Below are 24,858 nucleotides of genomic sequence, written 5' to 3'. Positions count from 1 at the left end.
CCACTGGTGAGCACATGGTCCAGGCCCGGGTGTTGGGCAGGCTGGGCAAGGTAGCTCCATCTGCTGGCAAGTGTGTAGGTTGGTTTTGGAAGGGGTGGATTAGAAGGGCTGAGCAAACCTTAGCCCACTGGCGAGTGCAGAAACAAGGCTGGAGTACAGGTTATGCCGGAATAGGCTTTGACACCTACTGGTTTGCATGAGCCAGGGATGGGAACAAACTGAGCAGAGCCAGGTTGCAGCACCTGCCAGCTAGAGTTGATACTGGAGGTGGGCTGGTCTGGTCTAAGCTGTAGCCCCCACCAGAATGAGCTGGAATTGAGGCTGGGCTGTGCTACAGCACCCACTGGCAAATGCCAAGGTGAGGTGAGCCATGCCAAACGGCTGCAGCACCCAACCAACACGTGAGACCCAGCGGGGGGCCACACTTCTGTACCACTATCACTGGTGAGCCCGAGAGCTGGGATCAGGGGCAGATCAGGCCAGGCCAGGTGACAACACCTGTTGGCCTGCATGTGAGCTGGATCAGGGCAAAGCCAGGCTGAGCTAACTGTACCTTCTGGTACATGTATATACCAGAGTGTGTGTGGGTGGGTTGGGCTTTGCCACAGCATCAGCTGGCAGATGCTGGCATGGAGGTCAAATTCTGTTAAGCTGAATTGCAGAAAAACCTGGTGGCAAGATCTGGGAGTGGGAGTGAACACATAAGGGAAACTGAGCACCTCTTGGGTTGCCACTCCCACTGGTAAGCATGAGAACCAGGACTAGGAGCAGGCATGGCTAGAGGATGGAACCCATCAGCACTAGTGTGGACTGGATAGTGGGGCTGGCTGGGTTGAACTAGGTTTCAGTGCCCATTGACATGTATGGGAGCTAGATAGGATTTGGGACATATTGGCAAGTACAGGAACCAGGGCAAGGGGATGGCCTGGCAGGAATTATTGGGGGGTCATTCTTACTAGGATGCAACAACTCCCACTGGTTTGCATGAGGGCCAAGTGTGTGGTGGGCAGGATCGGGCTGGACTGCAATACCGATTGGTTCCTGTAAAAGACAGGACTAGAAACAGAACTGAACCAGCAGTTGCAACCACTAGCATATATATAAGGTAACGGGCGATGGACTGTGCCAGACCTTGTATTGGCTAGCACACACAAGAATCAGGTCTGGGATCAGTTCAGATGAGGTTTCTTTGGGAATTCCTGCCCGCCACCCTCCGAATGAACCCCATCCATGGAAAGAACGGCAGGTTCCATGGTCTGCCTGTGGAATGCATGTGTCAGAGCTGGGCAGCACAGCCAGTTGCACACAGTATATGGCAGCACATTAAAACCTGTACAGGACACCTGGAACCACAGCAGAGGACAAAACACAATGATCAACTACCCCAGCCAAGTGTTGGCTATACAAATGCAGAATCCAAGGTGGCCTATCAGCCACTAGAGTCTAGAGAGATTTCACTGTGATTGGAGTGGAGGGATCGACAGCAATTCAGAACTGTTGAATTATCAAAATCACTTGAGCAGGACGCTTGGAACATGGCCCACTTCAGAGACCCTGGGATAACAACAGGTGGCTGTCCCCCATCCCAGGATATGGAGGTGGTTGGGAAGCTGGGTGTGGCTTCTCCCCTTATCTCCTCCCTTCTAGCCCTTGACCCTTGGCAACCTAATCATCTATGTAAAAATCATCAAAAAAAATGGAAAAACACAAATATATCCAGAAATGCACAAATGAGTTACACAGATCCTCTCAGTCTGTTGAAAACTAAAGGACAATGATTCAGTAGACATGCGGACTGTATTTGTTACTAACACAAGGTCCCTGAATTATGTAAGATTTATTTATTTTCATTACAAAGTCAGACATACAGAGAGGAGGAGAGACAGAGGAAGATCTTCCATCCGATGATTTACTCCCCAAGTGAGCGCAATGGCCGATGCTATGCCGATCCCAAGCCAGGATCCAGGAACTTCTTCCGGGTATCCCATGCAGGTGCAGGGTCCCAAGGCTTTGGGCTGTCCTTGACTGCTTTCCCAGGCCACAAGCAGGGAGCTGGATGGGAAGTGGCGCTGCTGGGATTAGAACAGGCACCCATATGGGATCCTGGAGTGTTCAAGGCGAGGACTTTAGCCGCTAGGCCATGCTACCGGGCCCTAACCAATTCATTTTTAGAACGGTCCGATATAATTCCCAATTTTAAAAATGTAGTCTTTCCAGCAAAAAGTATGTAATTGAACATTAACCTGTGAAAAGGAAAGTGAAATTCAGCCAAACTGTAACTGAGACTAGACAAAGTGTTCTTGGCCATTCAAAGTCCAGGCCCGAACCAGGATGTCTGGTTTTGAATTCCAGCCCTGCTTCTAATTTCAGCTTCCTGGTAATGTGCATTTTGGAAGGAAGACAGCAAATGATGGGCTAAGTGCTTGAGTCCCTTCCATTCAGGTGGGAGCTCTGGCTTGGGGATCCCGGTGCGGCCACACCGCCGAGCCCTACTTCAGAGGAATTTTAAAAAGATTTTTGGGCCCAGCACCATGGCCTAGCAGCTAAAGTCCTCGCCTTGAACTTGCTGGGATCCTATATGGGCGCCGGTTCTAATCCTCGCAGCTCCATTTCCCATCCAGCTCCCTGCCTGTGGCCTGGGAAAGCAATTGAGGATGGCCCAATCCCCAATTGCTTTGGGATCCTGCACCAGTGTGGGAGACCTGGAGGAAGTTCCTGGCTTTGGATCAGCACAGCACTGACCGTTGGCATCACTTCGGGAGTGAATCATCAGATGGAAGATCATCTTTTCTCTGCTCTCTGTATATCTGACTTTGTAATAAAATCTTAAAAAAAAAATCTTTATCAAAAAGTTAGATTTACAGAGAGGAGATACAGAAAGATCTTCCATCTGCTGATTGACTCCCCAAGTGGCTACAAGGGCCAGAGCTGAGCCGATCTGAAGCCAGGAGCCTGGAGATTCTTCTGGGTCTCCTGCTGTGGGCTAAGGAGTTCACTAGCACTCGTTAAGCCGAGCACTAGAGGGAGCGGGCTTGGGGCTAGAAGCACCTGGTTTAATTGGACTCAGCTGTATCCAACATGCGCTAATGGGGGTGCGGGGGAAAGAGTAAACAAGTAGAGGTGAAAGGGCAAATGAGAGACTTCAGAGAGGCTTCCACCATCACTGGTCTCCTATCGGTGCCTCATCCCCTAGACCAACCCAGTGTCCACATTACTGGCTCTGCTGGCCGGAACGGTCTCCCATGAGCGTGCAGGGTCCCCAGGCTTTGGGTTGTCCCTGACTGCTTTCCCAGGCCACAAGCAGGAAGCTGGATGGAAAATGGAGCAGCTGGGACACAAACCGGTGCCTGGATGGGATGCTGCTGCTGGCAAGGCAAGGACTTAGCCATTTGCCTACCACATCAGGCCGTAAAAGGAAATTTATAATATGGGTGATGGAGTCTTTCTTTCTGACTACTGCTACACCAAAGGTGCATTAAGAAAAGTTTGATTCATTTTTTCAGAAAGCCAGGTTTACAGAGAGAAGACAGAAAGATCTTCTGTCCACTGTTTCACTCTCTAGTGGCCACAATAGGTGGAACTGAGCTGATCCAAAGTCTGGAGCCAGGAGCTTCTAGGTCTCACACTTGGGTGCAGGGTCACCCTATGCTTTCCCAGGCTACATACAGTGGATAGGAAGTGGAGCAGACAGGCATGAAGTGACATGTGCAGGGCAAGGTTTTAGCCACTGAGCCATCACACTGGGTCCTCATCAAGAAATCTTAGGAAGACTCAAGATTGAGACAAATACTATGTGATGAGTGAGTAGACAGGCCTTAGGCTCTGGGATGCTGGCAGTAAGGAATCCTTGGAACAATCATAGACCCAGAAGCCTGGCTCTGTGTGTGTTTTCTGCTTTGAGTCAGCTGACAGTTTGCACAGGAGCAAGTACGCAGTGGGTGCTACGTCCCAGGTCAGGCACGCTGTAAGTAGAAGGATGCAGTTACATTCTGCTGCCAGCCCCTGTGTTATAAAACAGATAGTATGTTTCACTGGCAAGTCTGAAACAAAAGTCAGTGCAACTTCAAATCTTACAAATAATAAAACAAATTGTGGAGTAAGTCCGTTTATTGATGCATTGCAACCTACTGCCCAGACATGCTAAGCGTAGATTTCAAGTAACTGAGAATTTCCTTTCAGGAAATAGAAGCAGGAATAAAAACCACTGTGACAATACAAAACCACTGTAGATCTTTGTAGTTATTTTTCCCTTCAATATTCAAACATGATTTCTTCTGTCATGTAGTTAATATTAAGTAAACATGATTTATTATAGTCGTTACTTCTTTATTGTTATACAGCCACTGTAAAAACCAGTTTTGTTTTATAATATTCTTTCATAAAATAGGAGGTATGCTTGTGAGTTTAGGACTTTAGTGGTAGGCACAGCTTGCACATGTGTATCACTGATGTGAAACCACTGCCCTTTGGTTGATTCCATTTCTAAACCTGTCAAAGAGGAAATTGAAAATGAAATGTAAATAGATATTTCTTTTTAGTCCTGCTATCAGTTTAAAATCCCAAATGTTCCAGGACCTCTTACCTTGCAGAATATCACCGTGAAGAACGAGATTAGAGAGGCGAGTACTGGCAGTTCTTGCCTTGGCATAGGCGGTGTAATGTCCTGACCGCATTGTACCACTGTGTTCAACAATCCCATACAAGGAATACAGTACTCTTGTATTTTCTTCAGCAACATTCTTTAAAAATAAAATCTAGAAGTTAGTTCTCTTCCTGTTTCACAGAGGTCACTGGCAAAAAAAAGCCTGTACTTCTTAACCTTTACTTTCTGAAGATCAAAATTATTCATGAATCCAATCCCGACTAGTTCTCCCTCCCTCTTCTCTGCCTACTGAGATGTTTCTTGTCATTCCAGCTTCTCCTGTGGAAGAACCATAAACCCCAGGCCACTTATAACTGATTACACGGTCTGGATAACTGGAGGGTTTCTCTGGGAGCTGTGAGATCATTTCAAACCCTGGACATCATTCTATTACATGCCCAAAGTGTAATCCTTAAGTGGAAACAGACAATATTAGGTTGTCAGAAATAACCCCGACTCAGCATTGTGGTGCAGTGAGGAAATTGCGACCTGCCATGCCAGTGCCACTTGAGAGGCATCGATTTGTGTGCTTGTCAATTATGATCCAGCTACCCTACTAACAGCCTGGGCGTGGGCCCCACCACCTGAGTGGAACACCCAGAAACTACTGTTTTGGTACCACCTGGGGAGAGAAGCAGCAGATGGTAGATTTCAGTGGTGTAGCTATGATATTGAAAAAAAAATCATATCGGGAAAAAGAAAACATGGCTGGTGCTATGACTGGTGGATCTCAAAGGTACCTGACGCTCAGTGAATCCCAAAGGGGAACTCACCATCTTTTCTACCTCCCAACCCTGCTCCTTTAACTTTTTTTGTTTTTTAAGATTTATTTCCTTGCAAGGCAGATCTACAGAGAGGAGATACATAGAGAAAGATCTTCTGTCCGCTGATTCACTCCCCACATGGCCGCCAAGGCTGAAGCTGAGCCAATCCGAAGTCAGGAGCTTCTTACAGGTCTCCCATGTGGGTTCAGAGTCCCAAGGCTGTGGGGCGTCCTTGATGGCCTTCCCAGGCCACAAGCAGGGAGCTGGATGGGAAGTCGAGCACAAACCAGCACCCGTATAGCATCCAGGTGCTTGCAAAGCAAGGATTCAGCCACTAGGTTTACCACACTGGGGCCCTACCCTGTAGTTTTTAACTGTTTAATATGACTGTTGAGACTGGTATACACAAACCAGGGTGATATAAAGTAAGCCAGCATACTGGTGGTTCAGGGAACACTAAAACACACCATGTCCCATGTAATTCTCATAGAGCAAAAGTGACAAATCAAGATGAAACAAGTTTTTCAGGCAAAAACGCTGGACGAAAGGCATGGCTGTGCAAAATAGGGCTATGCTGGGAGCTGGCAATGTAAACAGATTAGATATTATCATCAAAGACCCACGCTACTCAGTAATTCTTACCTACTTATGTGAGTTAGTGACCCAAATCTTTGGCAAGCTATGATTTGCCCTTCATGGGATTTTCCTAACAAACAAAAAAGATAGAGTACTTCTTTCACATACCTTACATTTAAGGGCACAAAAAGGAGCCAAATCTAAGATTTCTGGAAACTTTATGTGTTTGTTAACTTTGCGCAGAGTAAAACCAGCCTAAAAGAAGGAAAACAAATTGAGTTATTTTCCTAGAAAAGCTGTAGATACTATGAAACCTCTAGGCTCCCGCCAATACCCAAAGCACTACCACCAACATCCAGTCCTAGTTCAATCTTAGGGAAAGGTATTGTTCTGGGCTGCTGAGTGAGTCCAAGTTAGTTTTTGCTCAGTAAACACATACCACAAGCATAGATGGTACTTCCACAATAAAGTTTATAATATTTCTGTTTTAGCCAACCAGATTTGATTATTCCAGAGTGCAAGGCTCTGAAAAATTTCTAAATAGCAGAATTCTTTCTGTGAAACACATATTGCCGGTATTACCTTCCAGTCGAGTACAACACATTAAGTAACGAACCACTCAACTGCTTCACCTGTGTAACAAGCATAAGAAGCAGAATTTTCCCAAGATCCTGGAAATATAGTCTAAAATGGCCCAGAATCTGAACGTCCTGAGGCTTACTGCAAAGTCTTCCAGATAAGATGGAGTCACCAAAGAGATAAAAATAAAAGGCACAAATGTGCTCTTATCAAGGGTCAGTACCATTAAGCTACCACACACAAAAACGAAAAACACTCATGCTCCTATATGAAACACAGGCAGGAAAGCTGGGTAGTTCAACACGCAATTTTGGTTGAAGTTAACACACTAAGAACGGTATCATTTCTAACAAACGGGAGGAAGGAATGTGCCTGTATCGCTCCCTATACCTTGATATCTGAGCTTTCTTGCCCACTGATTTATTGCTCCATTTCCTTAAAGTTTGAATTAAAATATAACAGAAAACTGAAACAACTACAGTAATACACCTGAACAATAATACAGTAGGTTAAATATTTAAACATTTGGAGTGACAAGGAGTACCTGCTGAAATCTCTTTAAATGAAGAGTGAGAACAGGAGGAGCAAGAGAAATCAGCATTTGCTTTTTAGCATTGGTGTAAACGTGTTTCCTTTCACCTGCAAAAAGGAGGGAATATTTAGCAATGTGAAAATCAGATCCCCCAAAGGCATAAATATTTGCTGGGAAATAATTTCAAATAGGTAAAGCAAGGTTCACCAAACTTTTTTCTATAAAGAAGCAGGTATTGAATAGTTTCAACTTTGGAGCATAAGGGAAAATCACGGATTGTTTTTCAAGCATTTATATGCCTGCAGGTATCGAAGTTGAAGAAGGCATATCGAGGGGCCCGGAAGCAGTGGCGCAAGTGGTTAAAGGTCCTCGCCTCGCACGCCCGGGATCCCATATGGGCGCTGGTTCTAATCCCTGCAGCCCCGCTTCCCTTCCAGCTCCCTGCCTGTGGCCTGGGAAGGCAGTCGAGGACGGCCCAAAGCTTTGGAAACCTGCACCCGAGTGGGAGACCCGGAAGAGGCTCCTGGCTTCGGATCAGCATAGTATCGACCCGTTGCGCTCACTTGGGGAGTGAATCATCAGACGGAAGATCTTCCTCTCTGTCTCTCCTCTCTGTATATCCGCCTTTCCAAATGAAAAAATAATAAAAATAAATCTTAAAAAAAAAAAAAAAAAGGCATATCAAACTGGAAGGAGACTGTAACGAGGCTCTCGTCCTGCCAGCACCTGGAGCTACGCATGTCATGTGAGTATCCTGATCTCGTAAAACGTGGCTTCTTGAGTGACAGGAAAATGAGAGCCACCACAAATGCTGGCAGGGAACTGAGAATGCAAAGAAACAGCACTATCTGTAAAAGGCCGTTGGGAAAGTATTCTTTCTTTAAATAAGTTATTAATTATTTATTTGAAAGGCAGAATTATAGAGGGAGAGACAGAGATCTTCTAGCCACTGTTTCACCCCCAAAATAGCCACAATGGTTGGAAATGGACTGGCTGGAAGCCAGGAGCCAGCAGCTTCTTCAGGCCTCCCACATGGGTGCGGGGGTCCAAAGATTTGAGTCATCCTTCGCTGATTCTCCAGGCACATCAGCAGGGAGCCAGGTCAAAAGTGGAGCAGCCAGGACTCAAAACCAGCACCAATGTTATGCTGGTATAGTGGGCAGCAGTTTTACCCACCACGTCGCAGTGCCAGCCCCTGGTGGGGGAGCATTCTAATGGGACGACCCACACATTGACAGGTGCTGGAAATCAAACCATTCACCTTTAACTGCTGCTGGAGCATCAGCCACTCCAGTGAGGTTCTGTTTCCATCCTGATGACCAGATATTTGCATGGGAACTTAATGTGAAGTAAGCTTCTGCTCAGGACGTAAGCATCCCACTTTGAGCACTGGCTCGTCCTAGCTCCTGGGCTTCCAACCCAGCTTCCTGCTAATGGATTTAGGAGGGCCGCAGGTGACTTCCCAAGTGCTTTGTCACTCATGGTGGAGACCTGGAAGATGGCATTCCTGGCTCCTGGCTCAGCCTGGCCTAACCTCAGATGGTATAGCCATTAGGGGAATAAGTCAGCAGATGAACAATCTCCCCTTCTCTTTGTCTCTTTGCCTTCCAAAAAAATAAGATCTTTAAAATAATAGCCTCAGATGGTATAGCCATTAGGGGAATAAGTCAGCAGATGAACAATCTCCCCTTCTCTTTGTCTCTTTGCCTTCCAAAAAAATAAGATCTTTAAAATAATTTTTACAATCTTTAGGGCCCGGCGGCATGGCCTACTGGCTAAAATCCTCGCCTTGAACGCGCCCAGGATCCCATATGGGCGCCGGTTCTAATCCTGGCTGCTCCACTTCCCATCCAGCTCCCTGCCTGTGGCCTGGGAAAGCAGTTGAAGATGGCCCAATGCTTTGGGACCCTGCACCCATGCGGGAAATCTGGAAGAGGTTCCTGGTTCCCGGCTTCGGATCGGCGCAGTACCGGCCGTTGCGCTCACTTGGGGAGTGAATCATCGGATGGAAGATCTTCCTCTCTCTTTCTCCTCCTCTCTGTATATCTGACTTTGTAATAAAAACAAATAAATCTTAAAAAAAAAAAAAGTCTTTATAAAAGTGATGACCTTCACTAATGCCCCCTAAATCCTGATACAGTTATGAAAGGAGTACTCCATATATTGCAAAATGTGCCCCTGAATATCAACTTTATTTACAGTGACAGAATCTAAATACCTTTTATATTTGCCTTTGGTCCATTATACTGTCTCCGTGTGCACACTTCACAAAGCAGTTTATTTGCATCTTGCAACTTCTCATTGCGTGTAAACTGATACAAACAATGCTGGATGGAACACTCGTCGGCACTGAAAGCTTCCCTGTTTGCGAGAGTGCAGAAAGCAGTTTCTGGATCTTCATTTACAACCTCATATACCTTTGTCTCAGATGTATGGCTGTCATTCACAATCTCTATATTTATTTCATCAGGTTCAACGGTCACATTCAAGTTAAGGTTTTTGAACTCATTGGAAATGTCTACTTCTCCATTGCTTTCGTCTTGCGGCTGCGCACCATTGACATTTCCACTACATTCAGTGGGGGAACATGCCAAAACTTCCAGATCATTATTCATGTTCACATTTTGCTTATCTACTTCCTCAGCGGCGTCTTGACTATCAGTGACACACTCTATTATTTCTTCTCGGTCATTCACATCCTTCTGATGACCACCAGACTCCTCCGGTGTAACTTCCTCTTGTGAACTATGGTCGGACTTCACATCCACGTCTCCCTGGGGTGACATGTCAGCCTCACACTCATTATCTTCAGAATGGTCAATAGCATAGATATCATTTAAATGAAGAACCTTTCCTTGAATTTTCTGTTGTCTTCGTTGGTTCTATGCAAAATAAAGACATAAAAATACAGCTATAAAATATTAGAAACTATGACAAAGAAAAAAAAAGGTACAATCTTTTCTCACATACATCCAAAGCAACTTCTGTGCAAACAGTCATCATGAATTCTGTAATTCCCAAGTGAAAACATCAGGCATGATTACCAATATCACACTACAAGCTCAATAGTTCAGAATGTGGTTTTACAGAACTCAGTTGTTCCTGTGACACTGGCATTGCCTATGGGTGCCCGGTGGGGCCCGATCCAGCTTCATGCAAATGGCCTGGGAAGAGGTGCTGGCACATCTGCTATCTCATGAAGACCTGGATTAAGCTCCTGGTGTCAGCTGGCCAGCTACTTTCAAGTAAATAAATATACTCTCTTAAAAAAAAACCAACAAATTAAATTTAGAAAAAGATGATTTTAGTCGTAATTGCCCACCTTGGCTTGCTTTTTGGCTTGCTTCTTGGCCTTTTTCTGCAAGTGTTTACTTGTTCCTGAAGGAATATCATTTCTCTCTTTTATGTAACTGTCATTATCTTTTTCTTCCTCACTGTCTTTATCTTCATCTTCCATTGTTTTCTTCAGATTTTTATCATTTACACTTTTCTTACCACTCTTAAATATGGAGACAATATGAGTCAGAAACTTTGAAAAAAGAAGAATTTGCAAAATATTATAACTACCAGTTGTTTGAAAGAAAAGTCATGGTTAATAGGTGAAGTTAGGATGAAAGAGCAGGAATGAGGTGCCTCCTAGATGCTGACTCGGAAGCAGCCGACTCTCCCTCAGAGACTCCAGAAGGATCACAGCTTGCTGACACACTCACACTAGCCTACAAGAACCACTCTGGATTTCCAACACCTCTAGCATTTCTCACTTCTAAAGCATCTGTAAACACATTCTGACATGTTTTTGGTCAAAGTTGTGGCATAGCAAGTTAAGCTACTACCTGATGTAGCTTAACTTGACTTAGTACTGGCATTGCATAATACAGCACTAGGCTGAGTCCTGGCTGCTCAGTTGCAAATTTAATTCTCACCTAATGTGCCTGAGAAGGGCGTAGAAGATACTCCATGTGTCTGGGTTCCTGCCAGTCACTTGGGAGATCTGGACAGAGCTCTGGGCTACTGGTTTTACTGTGTCCTAGACCCAGCCCTTGTAGGCATTTGGGAAATGAACTAGTAGAATGGAAGAATTTTTTTTCCTGCTCTGCCTGTCCCTCTTTCTCATTCTAGCTTTCAATTAAATAAAAGTTTTAAAATTTTTTAAGAAATTTAAAAGTTGGGACCAGCATCATTGTGTAATAGGTTACAGTGGTACTGGTTTGAGTCCTGGCTGTTTCACTTATGATTCAGCTTGTGGTAACACACCTGGGAAAGTAAGAAGCGACAGCCTGAGGACCTGGGCCTTTGCACCCACGTGAAAGACCCAGAACAAGCTCCTGGGTCCTCACTTCGGCCCAGCCCAGCTACAACTGTTGTGGCCATTTGGGAAGGGAATCAGTAGAAGGAAGATCGCTCTCTGACTCCATTCTGTTTGCAAATTAAAATGAATTAAAATTTTTTTTTAAATTAGGAAAATTCATGTACCTAAAAATTTTTTCTACTCCTATTTTGTTATTATTTTCCATTAATTTTAAAATATATCAAGAACAAAATTCATTCATCTCATATATTAGAAAGATTTCACATATGAAAAGAAAAAAGATAACTTCAAATGCAAGGGTAATAGAAGGAATGTAATGAATTCTATTAGATAAATGCTGTAAATAGTCCATTTCTGAATGCATCTTGTGTTTACAAGCGACTTCTGATATCATACCATAGGTATCACCTCTTATTCTTTTCTTCCTTTGCATATAAATGGTAGTTTCAAAGAAAGAGAAAATAAAATAAGTTTGGCAAGACTCCCAATACTATGTAACAAGCTAAGGGATTCTAATTTGTGTGAAGTTGAATAATGATTTATCTAGTATTCATAAATTTGTTCAATTTTTTCCTAATATTTACAAAGAATTACATTAATATGGCTTACAAAGATACTATTCTCCATTTAAAGTGAGAAAGCAAAGATTTGTCATCAATCTTAAATAATGGCAATAGTAATCAACATGAAAATATTTTCATACAATCAATTACCTATAAAGCTCTATACATATCATCATGTTTATTTTTTTTTTTGAAAGAAGTCCCTCATTCCTCATTTAAATCATAAAAATTATTTTATCTCAACCAACACAAGAATAACTTCTCCATGGGCTAGTAGTGTACAACTGAAAAAGTTTCCCTTGCATCTAAGAAGGAACAAATAAGGGTCTAATACAATCAATTCAATAATCTTACCTGGTCATCTAAAACTGGGAGAGACAAATCAAGGAAAGATTCATGAACCAAGGAGACCTTAATCAAACAGAGCAAAAAAAGAAAATGTAAAAAGAAAGCAGTCACTATAAATTCTAATTACAAAATAGTAATCCCCTTCCCTGAGGTGCGGGATGAGGAAGGGGTGGGTTAAAATAAACAAAGGCTTAAGAAAATTTGAAATGAAAAATACACAATGTGGAGAACTCTGTTTTAGAAAAAAGCACATCAAAATGTTTGACTTCTTGAAGCTGTAAGGAGTGATGGGTGTTCAGCCTACTCCACACCGGAGTACACAGGTTCAACACCTAGGTGGATCCAAAGTAGACCCTGGGAGCGGGTAATGATGGCTCAATGAGGTCTTGCCACCCACGAGGAGATTTGGATTCAAATTCCAGCTCCCAGCTTCAGCCTAGGTTCAACTCTAAGTGATACTATGCTCTGGAGTAAAGCTCTCCTTCCCTCCTCTCTCTCTCATGGAAGCGCATCCTCTCTCTCTCAAACATATAAATATATTGGGGGGGGGGGATTTAAGAGGAATACTGATATTTCCAGCAGCAAAGAATATGACACATTTGGATAATTCAACGAACAATATCCATGAATGTAAGATCTTACTGGGGTTTTATATGTATTTATTTGAAAGGCAGAGTTATATGAACAGAGGAACAGAGAGAGGGGGGAGATTCTGCTGTCCTGATACACTCTGCACATGGCTGCCATACACAATGGCCGAGACAGGATGCGGTCAAAGCCAGGAGCCTGGAACTTCTTCCGGATCTCCCAGGTGGGTGGTGTGTCCTAAGCACTTGAGCCATCTTCTGCCATCCCAAGCACATGAGCTGGGAGCAGGATGGGGTGGACAGCAGCTGGGATTCAAACCAGAGCTCATGAGGGATGCTGGGATTGCAGGTAGTGGCTTGATCCACAGTGCCAGCCCCTGCCATTCACTCCCCGGCCTGTTTTTAAAGAAACCGATAAGCCATACTCCATGAATATTAAATGCAGCCCACGCATGTACTTACAGTTCTGCATTCATCACACATGATTGTACTAGTTAGTTCACCACCAAAGATGCGATCCACAAAACTTGGTGCTGATTTTTTCTTTTCATAATCTATAAAGAACAAAATGTTTATCAACTGACTTTATAGGATTAACTGAGTTAAAAGCCCTTACTTACCTATCTAATCCTAAAATTATTTTTAATTTCCTGCCCCACAGACTTTTATAACTGTAATTACCTAATTTTATTTTTATGGTACAGCAGCTGAGAGCACAGATCCAACCTCTGAGCATTACAAATTTAACATGATTACCTTTCATGAATAAGAAAACTAGGTCTCATCCAAGATCTAGTTACTGTGAAACTGTACAGGTCAGAGGTATTTCCGAAAGACCAAAAGCTCCATTAGTAAACTGAGCACACTGAACTAGGATGAATGGTTTAGCTCTAACATTCTAACATTCAGTATTGATAAAACACCATAGTGTCAAGCTTGAAGAAAAGTATCTTCCGACTTTGATTTTTATCGGAAGCTGACCTCCTGTTGTAGTTTTAATTAATTAACTAATTACAGCATTTTTCAGGGGCAAGCATTTGGAATGCAATGCACTAAGGTACCACTCAGGACACTGGCGTCCCATATTGAATGGCCTGTGTGCTCTGCTTTGAATGCAGCCCCTTGATAATACCCCTAAAAAGGCGGCAGCAGGAAATGCTCCCAGCGCTTGGACCCCGCCAGCTGAGAGTGACCAGGACAGAATCCTGCATTCCTGCTTTCAGCCAGAACACCATGCCATTCATGTAGTAAACCACTTCAGACAAATCCCGCTTTTATTTTCCAATGTTTGCAGAAATAATCTTGCTATGTTTAACATAAGGTGACAAAATTTTATTTCCTGCTCCCCTAATTTTTCAAACGCATACAATGTGTATAAGTATTATTCTAATGATAGGTATGCACCGACGTGGACACCTTAGGACAGTGCCAGAAGGCAGGATGCTGCTCCCCGTGAGGTTCTCCAAGGCCCAAGGGGACAGAGCGACTAAGAGTTTGGTCCACCTGTGCCTTGTAATACAGTAACTTTCAGCCACTTCAGCCAAAATTTTATAAAAAGAAAAATGTGCTTTTTTGGTCTTGCCAGCCTAGCAGCCCATACAGATAGCAGCCTCCAGCACACTGTAAATGAGGTAGAGTCCCACCATCACAGGTGGAGTCCTGCTGCACAGATCCGCCCTCAGTCCTCACGGGCCACAGAAAATAACCCTGCGTTGGCTCCATCATCAGTGAACCAGAAACTGACACCCCACGGTGAACAGCGTGATTCAGAGATCACTGCTAATGACAACTTCAAAGCTTTCAGAAAACTATGGTGTAATCTTAGCTCTTTAAAATTTCCATTGTAAAAGGAGTAAGAACAAACAAGTTAAAATTTTTCTAACATATTTTTAGGAGTCCTGAATTTATTTTTCCAAGATCAATGAGTATATAGAAATGTTAATAATTGTGGATGTGAAATATACAAGCCAGCAATTTTGTCCTAAGGTATAGAGGGATTCTACTATAATGGTTTAGTTCAAAAAGTCAGACATTACCTTTAACTTTATTTTTTAGTTCTTCATCCAATTTTTCAGTAGAATTACCAAATGCTTTAAGAATTCCTTTACTCACTCTCTAAAAGTAATAAAATGGATATATATATACTATTAAACTTAAATTTTACGTTATTTTCCCTAGAAAATAGGTAATCAAGTCAGGAAGCGATCAGGATGTAGCTCTCCAGACTGACTGAGGTAAAAATTAATATTTCTAAAATCACATTTTCAAAATTAATTCAAAGAGCTAAAAAGAATTACATCTATCTATAAAGCAATCACTAATTCCTAAATAAATGTACTTTCTCATCATTCCAAAATCTTAAGCCTAGCTTTTCAGAATATAACTCTTTCAGAATCCACTGAAATGTCTTGCCCTAGAAGTAGAGGGGTTAACAATGTTACAACAACAGATTCCAAAACTCAAAGCAGGGTGAATCTGAACCTGAACTTCTCTATCTAGAACTTCAGTCTTTGCTATGAAAAAAACAATAATAGCATCTACCTTTAGAACATGAAAACTAAATAAAGATAATTCATAACACAGAGCAAAATATAGAAAAATAAATATTAATTGTTATCACTGCCACTATAATTAATTATTTTGACATACCCAAATACATTATTTTATATCCTAAAAATCAACACAAATTTTATGTCATGATGTTTCCTGATTCTAGCAAAATGAATAACTGCCACATCATATTCAAACTAACGGCACCCTACAACCAAGAATTGTTTGGGCACAAATATTTTCCAATATTTTGCAGTTTTCCTGGCAGAGTCTAATACAATCAAATCTATTGAGGAACAATCTGCTGGGGCTGCCACGGTGCAGCAAGTTCAGCTACCACCAGGAACACAAAATTACATACTGGACTGCAGGTTCAGGTCCTGGCTGCTCTACTTCCACCCCAGCTTCCTGTTACTGTACATGGGAAAGCAGCAGCAGAAGGCCCATGCACTTGGGCCCTGCCTCCCCCATGGGAGATGCAGATGGAATTCTTGGCTCCTAGTTTTTGCCTGGTCCAGCCAAAGCCAGTGTGCTCATGTGGGCTGTGAACTAGGCGATGAAAGAGTTCTTCCTCTTTCTGTATTGCCCTCTCTCTGCATCCATCTGCCTTCAATATAAAAAAGATAAATCTAAAATAATAATAATACTGCTCTAACCACCAAGTAACCAAAAGCACGAGGTATAAACAGAATCACTTCAAATTCTCTTACATACTGAAGATGGTGTAGAAAAAAAACCTGTAAAGCACAATGCCCTCAATAACTAGCCTTCAGTTGTTAACAGCCTTTAGAGAATACATGACAACCACGCTCACGAAGATGAGTTTACAAAATATGGTCAGAATGTGCTAACTTGGTATTCTTCTGCTCTCATCCCATCCAATAAATAGCGAAGCAGCTCCTGGCTGTCTTGCTGCTGATAGCCTTTAAACCGCACTGCTCTACAGAAAAACAAAGGAAGAAAAGCAACAATGAGTCTGTTTCAATGAAAGGGCTCTAGTGTCAAAATTGGTTTAGTCAGGTAAAATGCTATTATCTTATCCACTATTATATTAAATACCATTATATACATAAACAGTACATACACACAAACTACGGTAGTTTTAATACAATTGGCTTTTATATATTATTCCTCAGCATTTTATGATGCACAAGAAACACAACCAAAATGGATACTTACTTTTTACAGACCTGGGAAAAGAGTTCTTTAGGTGTCACAATTCCCTTTTTGGTCTCTTGCATCTCATTAAGAAACTGGCTCAGGGCTAGAGTAAGAGGGCCTGGCGGTTCAAGGTTTATTTCTAAGGGTTCCTGAATATAAGGATAAAAATTACTTTCTTCAGTCAGATTTCGGAATATAAGGATAAAAATTACTTTCTTCAGTCAGATTTCGGAATCATTTACTTTACCAAACTGTGACTATTTAACATGTGTTGCCAATTTTCCTGGTAAGTTTCCCTTTGAGAAGGCCAGAATGAAGACACAGAGATCTCTGTTCACAGACTGCCTACTGAATAACTTACTTCCTCATCTGGCAGTTTTACGTATCAGAAACCAATAAAGTTCATAAACAAGAACAAATAAACCAGTGCAAATAAGAAAAATGGCCAAAGTAAAATTTACTTGTCTATGTAGTGACATCACTTTATGAAATATCAGAAACAGGACACAGTGGATTTAGCCAGCATCCCATAGGAACACCAGTGAATCCTGAGTGCTCCACTTCCAATCCAGCTCCTTGCTGCCCTGCCCGGGGCAGCAATGGGACAGCACAAGTGCATGGGCCCCTGCCACCCGTTCGGGAGACCCACATGGTGTTCCAGGTTCCGGGCTTCTCCCGCAGACCTGACTACTTTAATCATGTGGGCCATTTTAGGAGGGAACCACTGCAGGGAAGCTCTTTGCCAGTTGCTCTGCCCTTCAAATAAACAAATAAGCCCTTTGTTAAGGACAGACAGTAAAATTAATAAAGCAAACCTAAGACCAGGTCACAAACATCAACAATTTCCCCAAGAAGAAAATCAAATGCTATCTTACAGAAAAACAGGGCAACCTAAGTGGCCATGAATGGTTCCTTCTAATTTCTGTTAGCCTAAGACCTAACTTGGTAGCTAAAATAAAAACAAGCAAAACAAAAACATAAAAAAGACAGAAATGAATGTCAACACCCTATAGCTCCCTATTATAAAAGAAAAAATGTAGCTACATACTGTTAGTGCGAAATCAGGTGGTTCAATTTTTACAACTGTTCCAGACATCTTCACTTCTTTCAGTAGTTCTCGAAGCACTGGTGTTTGTGATAAATTCTGGAATATAGTATGGAAAGGAAAAGTAAAGCTCTTTAATGGCCTATTAATTCATTCTAATTTCTTTAGATTCTATTCTATCAAAGCACAGAATCACATGGTCTTTATAAACCTAAGTCCTGAGCTTATTCCTCGCTTCACCCAGCACCCAGAGAAGTCCCCGTCCGAGCCCTCAGCTCTGTCACCAGCACTCACTCCCTCGTAACTAACGTGTCTATGTTGACCTTGTCCTGTGCTTTGCTCCACCCTGGGCAAGGCCCACGGGACTGCTGGAAGACCCACTGCACCCAGGCTGGCTGCACTGTCTTCCTGACATGCAATAAGCATTTCCTTGATTCTTCTTTGAATACACGCAAATACATCGGCTGGGCGTGGGGCAGGGGAGAAGGAAGGGAGCAGAGAACAGCTGCTTAAGAAGCAGGTCTTCAGCACAAAGTGAGAAAACTGACATTGGCACCTGCATAACTGCATTGAAGAAACAGGTGTTTCCCAAATTACTGAGTCCTTTCACAGAGATTTGTGAAGCTGAATTCATGGAAGCCTTTTCTTTCGGGAGGTTTTCTGTTCTTTCTCTTTCTTGTTCATTTTTACTCTCTTTTTCTAATTTCTTATTTTCAACTTCAATGTTACCATTATCTTGCTCTGCTTCAAGAAAAAAAGATGAAGTAAAATTTACAAACACAGCAAAACGAGTAAAGTTATATTCTAGGCATAATACTCGTATATGTGATTTTTCATCTAACATCATTTAACACGAGTTTGAGTGTAAATGCTATCAACAAATAAATGCAAATTATAACAAGAACCAATAAATCAACAATTTTCAGAACTGATTAGTATTATTTTCTCAAACTAATCAAAGAATAAACCTTTGATACAATTCTGTTTGAGTCCAGTGCAGTAGCATAGAGGTCAAAGTCCTCACCTTGCATGTGCCGGGATCCCATATGGGTGCCAGTTCTAATCCTGGCAGCCCCGCTTCCCATCCAGCTCCCTGCTTGTGGCCTGGAAAAGCAGTGGAGAACGACCCAAAGCCTTGGCACCCTGCACCCACGTGGGAGACCCAGAAGAGGCTCCTGGCTTTGGATCCGTGCAGCTCCAGCTATCATGGGCACTTGGGGAGTGAATCAATGGACAGAAGACCTTCCTCTCTCTTCTTCTCTGCATATCTGACTTACCAATAACAATAAGTCTTTAAAAAAAAAATTCTTCCCTTTTTTACTGCACAGAAATTCTGCACAAGTGAGCTTATCATTATGAAACAAAAGTATGAAACAAAAACATAAAAACATGAATGTGAAATAAATTTTTCAATGGATTCTGTTCATCAAAAAACCATTTGTAAATAAACAGCAAATAACTCCGGCTCTGGCAAACACACTTGTGAAGGTAAAAATCTAAAGATTACCTGAAAGCAAATACTGTAGGTTAACCCAAGTAGCTTAATTACGCTTGCAAAGAGCTGAGACGTATCTAACCACCCGCAGGAATGACAGCATCCCAGCAGCCAGCCTCCAATCCTTCCAAGGCAAAATGCATCACAGTGACAATACCCCGACTCCCCCTGGCCTCAGCACAGACCCTCCACCACCTGTTAGACGGCTTCCTTACAACCGAACACATCTTACTGCTTCATATTCTGAGTCAAATGTAGCTTCACAATTTGGGAGCAATCATAAATAATGTCATTTAGCTGCACGTAATTCCAAGTAGTACAACAGATATTAGTATCGGCAGATACACAATCAACACTATAGTACAGATCGAGAAAGAAAGTCTGTTTTACCTGGTTTTGGAGCTGGATTACCAGCCTGTTTCCTAACATAATCAACTGCTTGGCCCAATCGGTTGGAGCTACAGTACTGGACTTCTTCATCACAAATGTAACACCTATGAGCCAGAAGGGTAACAGAGAAAGGTGATAAACATACAACCTTTTTTTAAAGTAAGCAAATTATAATACCTGGAGCCTAAAGTATGTGAATAACAATATTCCAACAGAAAAACTACAAATGAAATTCTAGTTTCTTAATGACTATTATTAATATTCACTCTGAAATAAACTTAGCCAGAATTATGACTACATATACATATATATATTTCTTTTTTTAATTTATTAATTTCATTGCATTATGTGAGACAGTTTCACAGGCTCTGGGATTCCCCCAACCCTTCCCTGCTCCCTCTCCCCATGGTGGATTCCCCCACCTTGTTGCAGTTATTATAGTTCAAATTAAGTCAAGATTCTTTCTTTGAATGCATATACCAAGACTAGAGCCCAGCATCTTATTGTCCAGATAAATTCAACAGTTTCTTGGGGAGACCATCTCTGGTCTGAAGGTAGAGCTGGCAGAATATCATCCCGATCAATTGAGGGCCCCAACACCAACAACAATTTACAACATTATGGAATTTTTTGACATGGTATTGAGTAAACCAATATGTTAAAAAATGCAAGTTCTTAACCACATCCTGTGACTACTTCATTGACATTTCAATTTTAGTTATATACAACTGGTTTCTATACACCTTAAAGTGGCTATAGGGTACTATTCAGCTGTCTCGTGTCTATTTTCATTTTAGTATTTAGCAGTTTATAGTGTTGAAGCATAATTTTGCTGAACTTGGCAGATTTCAGCATAGTCTAAACTGGCTTATAACTCTAACAAGGTATATGTCAACAGCTGAGGTGCAGAACAGTTTTAGGAAGGGTGTGCAGAGAAATCTTCAATACCCTAGTGAGGAGTAACTAATTTTTGTGTATGACTACGTATAAATACTGCAAAAACTCCAAACATTTTACTTGATTGGTTCCGATATGAAAGTCAAAAGCCTTTGTCACACATATTTCAAAATACAAAGATACCAACAAAATTTAAAATTTTACAATTGACAGGTGTTGCTCACTGAACACTGAAAAAGATTATATTGTCATGAGAATTAGATGACATTAAAATATAGTAAAACAACCTATCAGACTGACTTCTTATTTTCTCACAAATTCACTGCCAAAATTTTATAATATTTATTTATCTGAAATTTATTCCTAGTGCCTCAATTCTTTTTAAGATTTATTTACTTATTTGACAGGGTTACAAACAGAAAAAGCTCTTCTATCCACGGGTCTATATCCCAGAGGGCCCCAGTGGCCAGGGCTGAGTCAGGCCGAAGGACAGAGCCAGAAGCCTCAGCTGGGCTCCCGTGTGAGCGGCAGGAGCTTTGCTCTGCAGCTTTCCAGTGGCCATGGGCAGGGCTGTGGGTGAGAAGTGGAGCAGCCGGGACTCCAAAGGGCACCCATGAGGACACCAGCGTTATAGGGGGTGGCATTACACTCTGTACAACGCACGCCCCGTATTCCACTTCTTTCTTTCTTTCTTTTTTTTTTTAGAATTTATTTTTATTGGAAAGGCAAATTTACAAAGAGAAGAATAGAGAGGGATCTTCCATCCACTGTTTTACTCCGCAAATGGCCGTTAGGTAGGACGCAGCAGCCTCTTCCAGGTCTCCCATATGGATGCAGGGCTCAAGGACTTGGGCCTTCCTCCACTGCTTTCCCAGACATAAGCAGAGAGCTGGACAGGAAGTGGAGCAGGTGTGACATGACCGACCCATACGAAATGCTGACACTTCCAGGTGGAGGGTTAGCCAGTGAGCCATCACAACAGCCCACCTTCATCCCAATCTTTAAACTAAAATAACACACCACTTTTTTTTTATAACATCATAGCAAGAAAAACAAAAAGATAGATTCCTAAGTTGTCTACAGCAAGCAATTTTTCTATAATTAGTGAGAAAATTTTTTAAAATGGCAATGTCTGGGTTTTTGAAAATGATGGTGTTTCATTAAGTATTTTAAAATTTTTAAACTTTGTTTCTTCTTAAATATTTTTGAAAACTCTCAGCTTTTAACATTTCTTATTTTTTTTAAAGATATATTTTTACTGGAAAGTCATATATAGAGAGGAAGAGAGACAGAGAGGAAGATCTTCCATCCGATGATTCACTCCCCAAGTGCCCATGACACAGCTGCGCCAATACAAAGCCAGAAGCCTGGAGCTTCTTCTCAATCTCCCACGGGGGTGCAGGGTGCCAAGGCTTTGGGCCGTCCTCGACTGCTTTCCCAGGCCACAGGCAGGGAGCTGGATGGGAAGCGGGGCTGCCAGGATTAGAACTGGCACCAATATGGAATCCCGGCATGTGCAAGGCAAGGACTTTAGCCGCTAGGCCACGCCGCCGGGCCCATCTTCTGACCTTTCAAGCACTTTTCCGCATAATGGGCACAGGAAGTAAAACTCACCATACACTCCAGTTAACCAAACTGAGAACCAGACAGTGTGGTTCAGATCGTGGTGTCAGGTAGTGCTTCAAGGCATGCTGCTCCTCGGAGTCTCTGCCACAGCCCTGGAGAATCAGAGTCATCAACCTCAAAGCACAGAAATCCATCCTCATCTATCGTAAGCAAGTGAGCCAATCACAATTGGAATATAAAGTGTTAGACTCTGGAATCTTGGCCTTATTAATACTAGATACCCACAGGCAACCAGACACTCAAGGAGGCCGATGCTTAAAAAGCCAGGCACACCAGTGCCCGTCCTCCCCCGTCCTCCCCAGTGAAGTCACAGCCATGCAGCTCTCATTGCCCCTGACTTGGCACCCTCACCACCCTCCTGAATACACTCTGAGCTTCAGTCTCCTAAATGTACATCTGCTTTTCAGTTTAATGGTCCTAAAAGAAAGCTCTACTCACATAATGTAAAAATTCTACTCACCCTCCGTTTATAAACTCTTCTGATGAACAAATCTAACACCCTCGTCTCAACCTATCAGTATATTCTCCACCTCACATGCCAACTATTAGCTAAAAAGCATGTAACACTTCCACAAGCAAATAGTTTGTTTCTTGTAATTCTATTGAATTAAATCCTATATAAACACTGCCACTTGAACAAATCCCACCCACTCTTCATGATCTTGTTCAAAAGCTTACACGTCCCAGATGCAAATGCTTATCCTTCCAGGAGAAAATTTACTACAACCTTCCCATTAAAAAATCCTATAAAACAGTGCCAGTGTTGGCATCCCATAAAGGCACTGGTTCAAGTCTCATAATTTCATTTTCAAGCCGGCTCCCAGCTAACATGCTGGGCAAAACAGTAGTAGATGGCCCAAGTCCATGGGGCCCCTGTCATCATGTGGGAAACCAGAAATAAGCTCCTGGTTTGGAGCAGCCCAGCTCTAGCTGTTGTGGCCGTTTAGGGGAATGAACCAGCAGATGGAAGATCTCTATTTCTCCCTCTCAGTTTCTCTGTAAATTTGCCTTTAGAATAAATACACAGATCTTTTTTAAAAAGAATCATTTCCTGAGCCTATGCAACGGTATCATGAAAAATAAAATAATTTGAAAATCCCTGCTCATTATATACATGAGAAACCCTTCATGGTGTGGGGATGGATAAGCTGCTGCTTGAAATGCTCATTTTCCAGAAGCCAAGTGCCTGTTTCAAATTTCAAATTTCATCTACACATTTGGGCAAAGCTAATGATGTTTCAGAACTATCAAAATCACTAAAATAACACTCTCAGAACACTGGGCTTCATCAAATGACTATCCCCTGTCCCCGGGTGCTAACACAGCTTGAAAGCAAAGAGAGTAGCCTCTTCTCTTTCTGTCCCTGCAGACCCAGGAGGAAAAAAAGAATGAAAACATTTGTCCCACACCTTGACCCTCCCCACCAAACCTGGAGGTCGCCATGATGAGCATGCAGCTCTTAATATTAAAAGTAAAATTAAACATTTTTAAATTTTTTCCTTTTTTTACAAGATTTATTTATTTCTCTTGGTTTACTCCCCAAGTAATGGCTGGAGCTGAGCTGATCCAAAGTCAGGAGGCAGGAGCCAGGAGCTTCCTCCAGGTCTCCCACGTGGGTGCAGGATCCCAAGGACTTGCATCATCCTCTGCTGCCACTAGGGGGAGCTAGACGGCAAGTGCAACAGCCAGGACACAAGCCAGTACCCATTTGGGGTGCTTGCTTTTATTTGCAGGCAGAGGATTAGCCTGTCGAGTCAAGCACAACACCCCCGCCCAAAAATTTTCTTCTACTCTGTTTCTGATTCAGCTTCCTGCTAACATGCACTCTGGAAGGCAGTGAATGATGGCCAAAGTGCTTGGGTCCCTGCCCGTCCCATGGGAGACTTGGATACAGTCCTGGGCTCCTGCTTGAACCTGCCTCAGCTCTGCCTGTTGCAGCAGGCATTTGGGGGTAGTTGTGCTAGAGTGGTGTGAATCAGCACAATGGAAGATCTCTCTTAAATCTTTTTCTCAGTCTATCAAAAAAAAGAAAAGAAAACATACAAACGTGGTAGGTTAAGCCTCCACCTGTGGTGCCAACTTCCCATAAGAGACCCAGGACCCATGTGGCAGACTCCTCAGACGCCCTGGCTCCTGACCACAGGCTCCAGAATGGCCCAGCCTTGGCTGTTGTGGCCCTCTGGGGTGTCTTTCCTTCTCTCTATATAACTGTCTTTCAAAAAAACAGGTTTTTTAAAAAATGCTACCTACTTAAAAGAGAAAAATTCCTGGTCGCATTCCTTATTTTTTACATTGTATTTAAAGTTATCAATAGGCATATCCCTCTGCTTGCATTCTACATTCCAACGGCTCAAGTTGACAGCAAAATTTTTCAAATATCAAAACACCTAACACATGAGAAATAGCTAGTAAGCAGTGATTGAAGCAATGATAAGTCTTTAACTTAAAAGACAGGCAGGCTTATTTATAAAAGGTTCTGCCTCCAGCTAGTCAGATCACTGTTAGGAAACACAGCTCCACTATGTACCTTTCTGAACTGCCTACAACTTCTAGAATGCACCTTAATAGTTGGTCCCATTGCTACTATATAACTAAATGCATGTTTCAGAGAACAATGTGTATCAGCAGCTTCTAATTCTTTATGATATCAAACAGCAATGATTTAATTTATTCCACTAAACATCTACCTCCAAAACAAATGAATTAAAATTTGATACTAGAGCCCAGCACAGTAACCTAGAAGCTAAAGTCCTCGCCTTGAACATGCCAGGATCCCATATGAACACTGGTTCTA

The 24,858-nt window shown here is 42.4% G+C and overlaps 1 protein-coding gene across 4 annotated transcripts in view; it reads right to left on the bottom strand.

Moving 5' to 3' along the window:
- Nucleotides 1-4,309: 4,309 nt before the first annotated feature.
- Nucleotides 4,310-24,858, bottom strand: part of USP16 (ubiquitin specific peptidase 16) — a 29,834-nt gene continuing 9,285 nt past the window's right edge. For 2 of the 4 annotated variants that reach the window (XM_040980694.1, XM_040980696.1), the window contains 15 exons: nucleotides 22,053-22,156; nucleotides 19,542-19,645; nucleotides 18,213-18,397; nucleotides 17,660-17,755; nucleotides 16,630-16,760; nucleotides 16,303-16,390; nucleotides 14,937-15,015; nucleotides 13,363-13,454; nucleotides 12,320-12,376; nucleotides 10,416-10,592; nucleotides 9,312-9,975; nucleotides 7,106-7,200; nucleotides 6,151-6,237; nucleotides 4,583-4,739; nucleotides 4,310-4,488 (listed from right to left, as the gene is read on the bottom strand). In XM_040980694.1, coding sequence (XP_040836628.1) covers nucleotides 4,364-4,488; nucleotides 4,583-4,739; nucleotides 6,151-6,237; nucleotides 7,106-7,200; nucleotides 9,312-9,975; nucleotides 10,416-10,592; nucleotides 12,320-12,376; nucleotides 13,363-13,454; nucleotides 14,937-15,015; nucleotides 16,303-16,390; nucleotides 16,630-16,760; nucleotides 17,660-17,755; nucleotides 18,213-18,397; nucleotides 19,542-19,645; nucleotides 22,053-22,156 — 2,241 coding nt within the window. In that variant the 3' untranslated portion in view covers nucleotides 4,310-4,363. Of the gene's footprint in view, nucleotides 4,489-4,582; nucleotides 4,740-6,150; nucleotides 6,238-7,105; nucleotides 7,201-9,311; nucleotides 9,976-10,415; nucleotides 10,623-12,319; nucleotides 12,377-13,362; nucleotides 13,455-14,936; nucleotides 15,016-16,302; nucleotides 16,391-16,629; nucleotides 16,761-17,659; nucleotides 17,756-18,212; nucleotides 18,401-19,541; nucleotides 19,646-22,052; nucleotides 22,157-24,858 lie in introns of all 4 variants that reach the window. The other 2 variants (XM_040980692.1, XM_040980693.1) reach the window with 2 other exon arrangements.

The sequence above is a fragment of the Ochotona curzoniae genome, unplaced genomic scaffold, assembly GCF_017591425.1.
Source record: "Ochotona curzoniae isolate NIBS_2020 unplaced genomic scaffold, NIBS_Ocur_1.0 contig_3498, whole genome shotgun sequence".
Lineage (NCBI taxonomy): Eukaryota > Metazoa > Chordata > Mammalia > Lagomorpha > Ochotonidae > Ochotona > Ochotona curzoniae.
The sequence above is the reverse complement of the archived record's forward strand: the minus strand, read 5'-3'. Positions and strand labels throughout refer to the sequence as shown.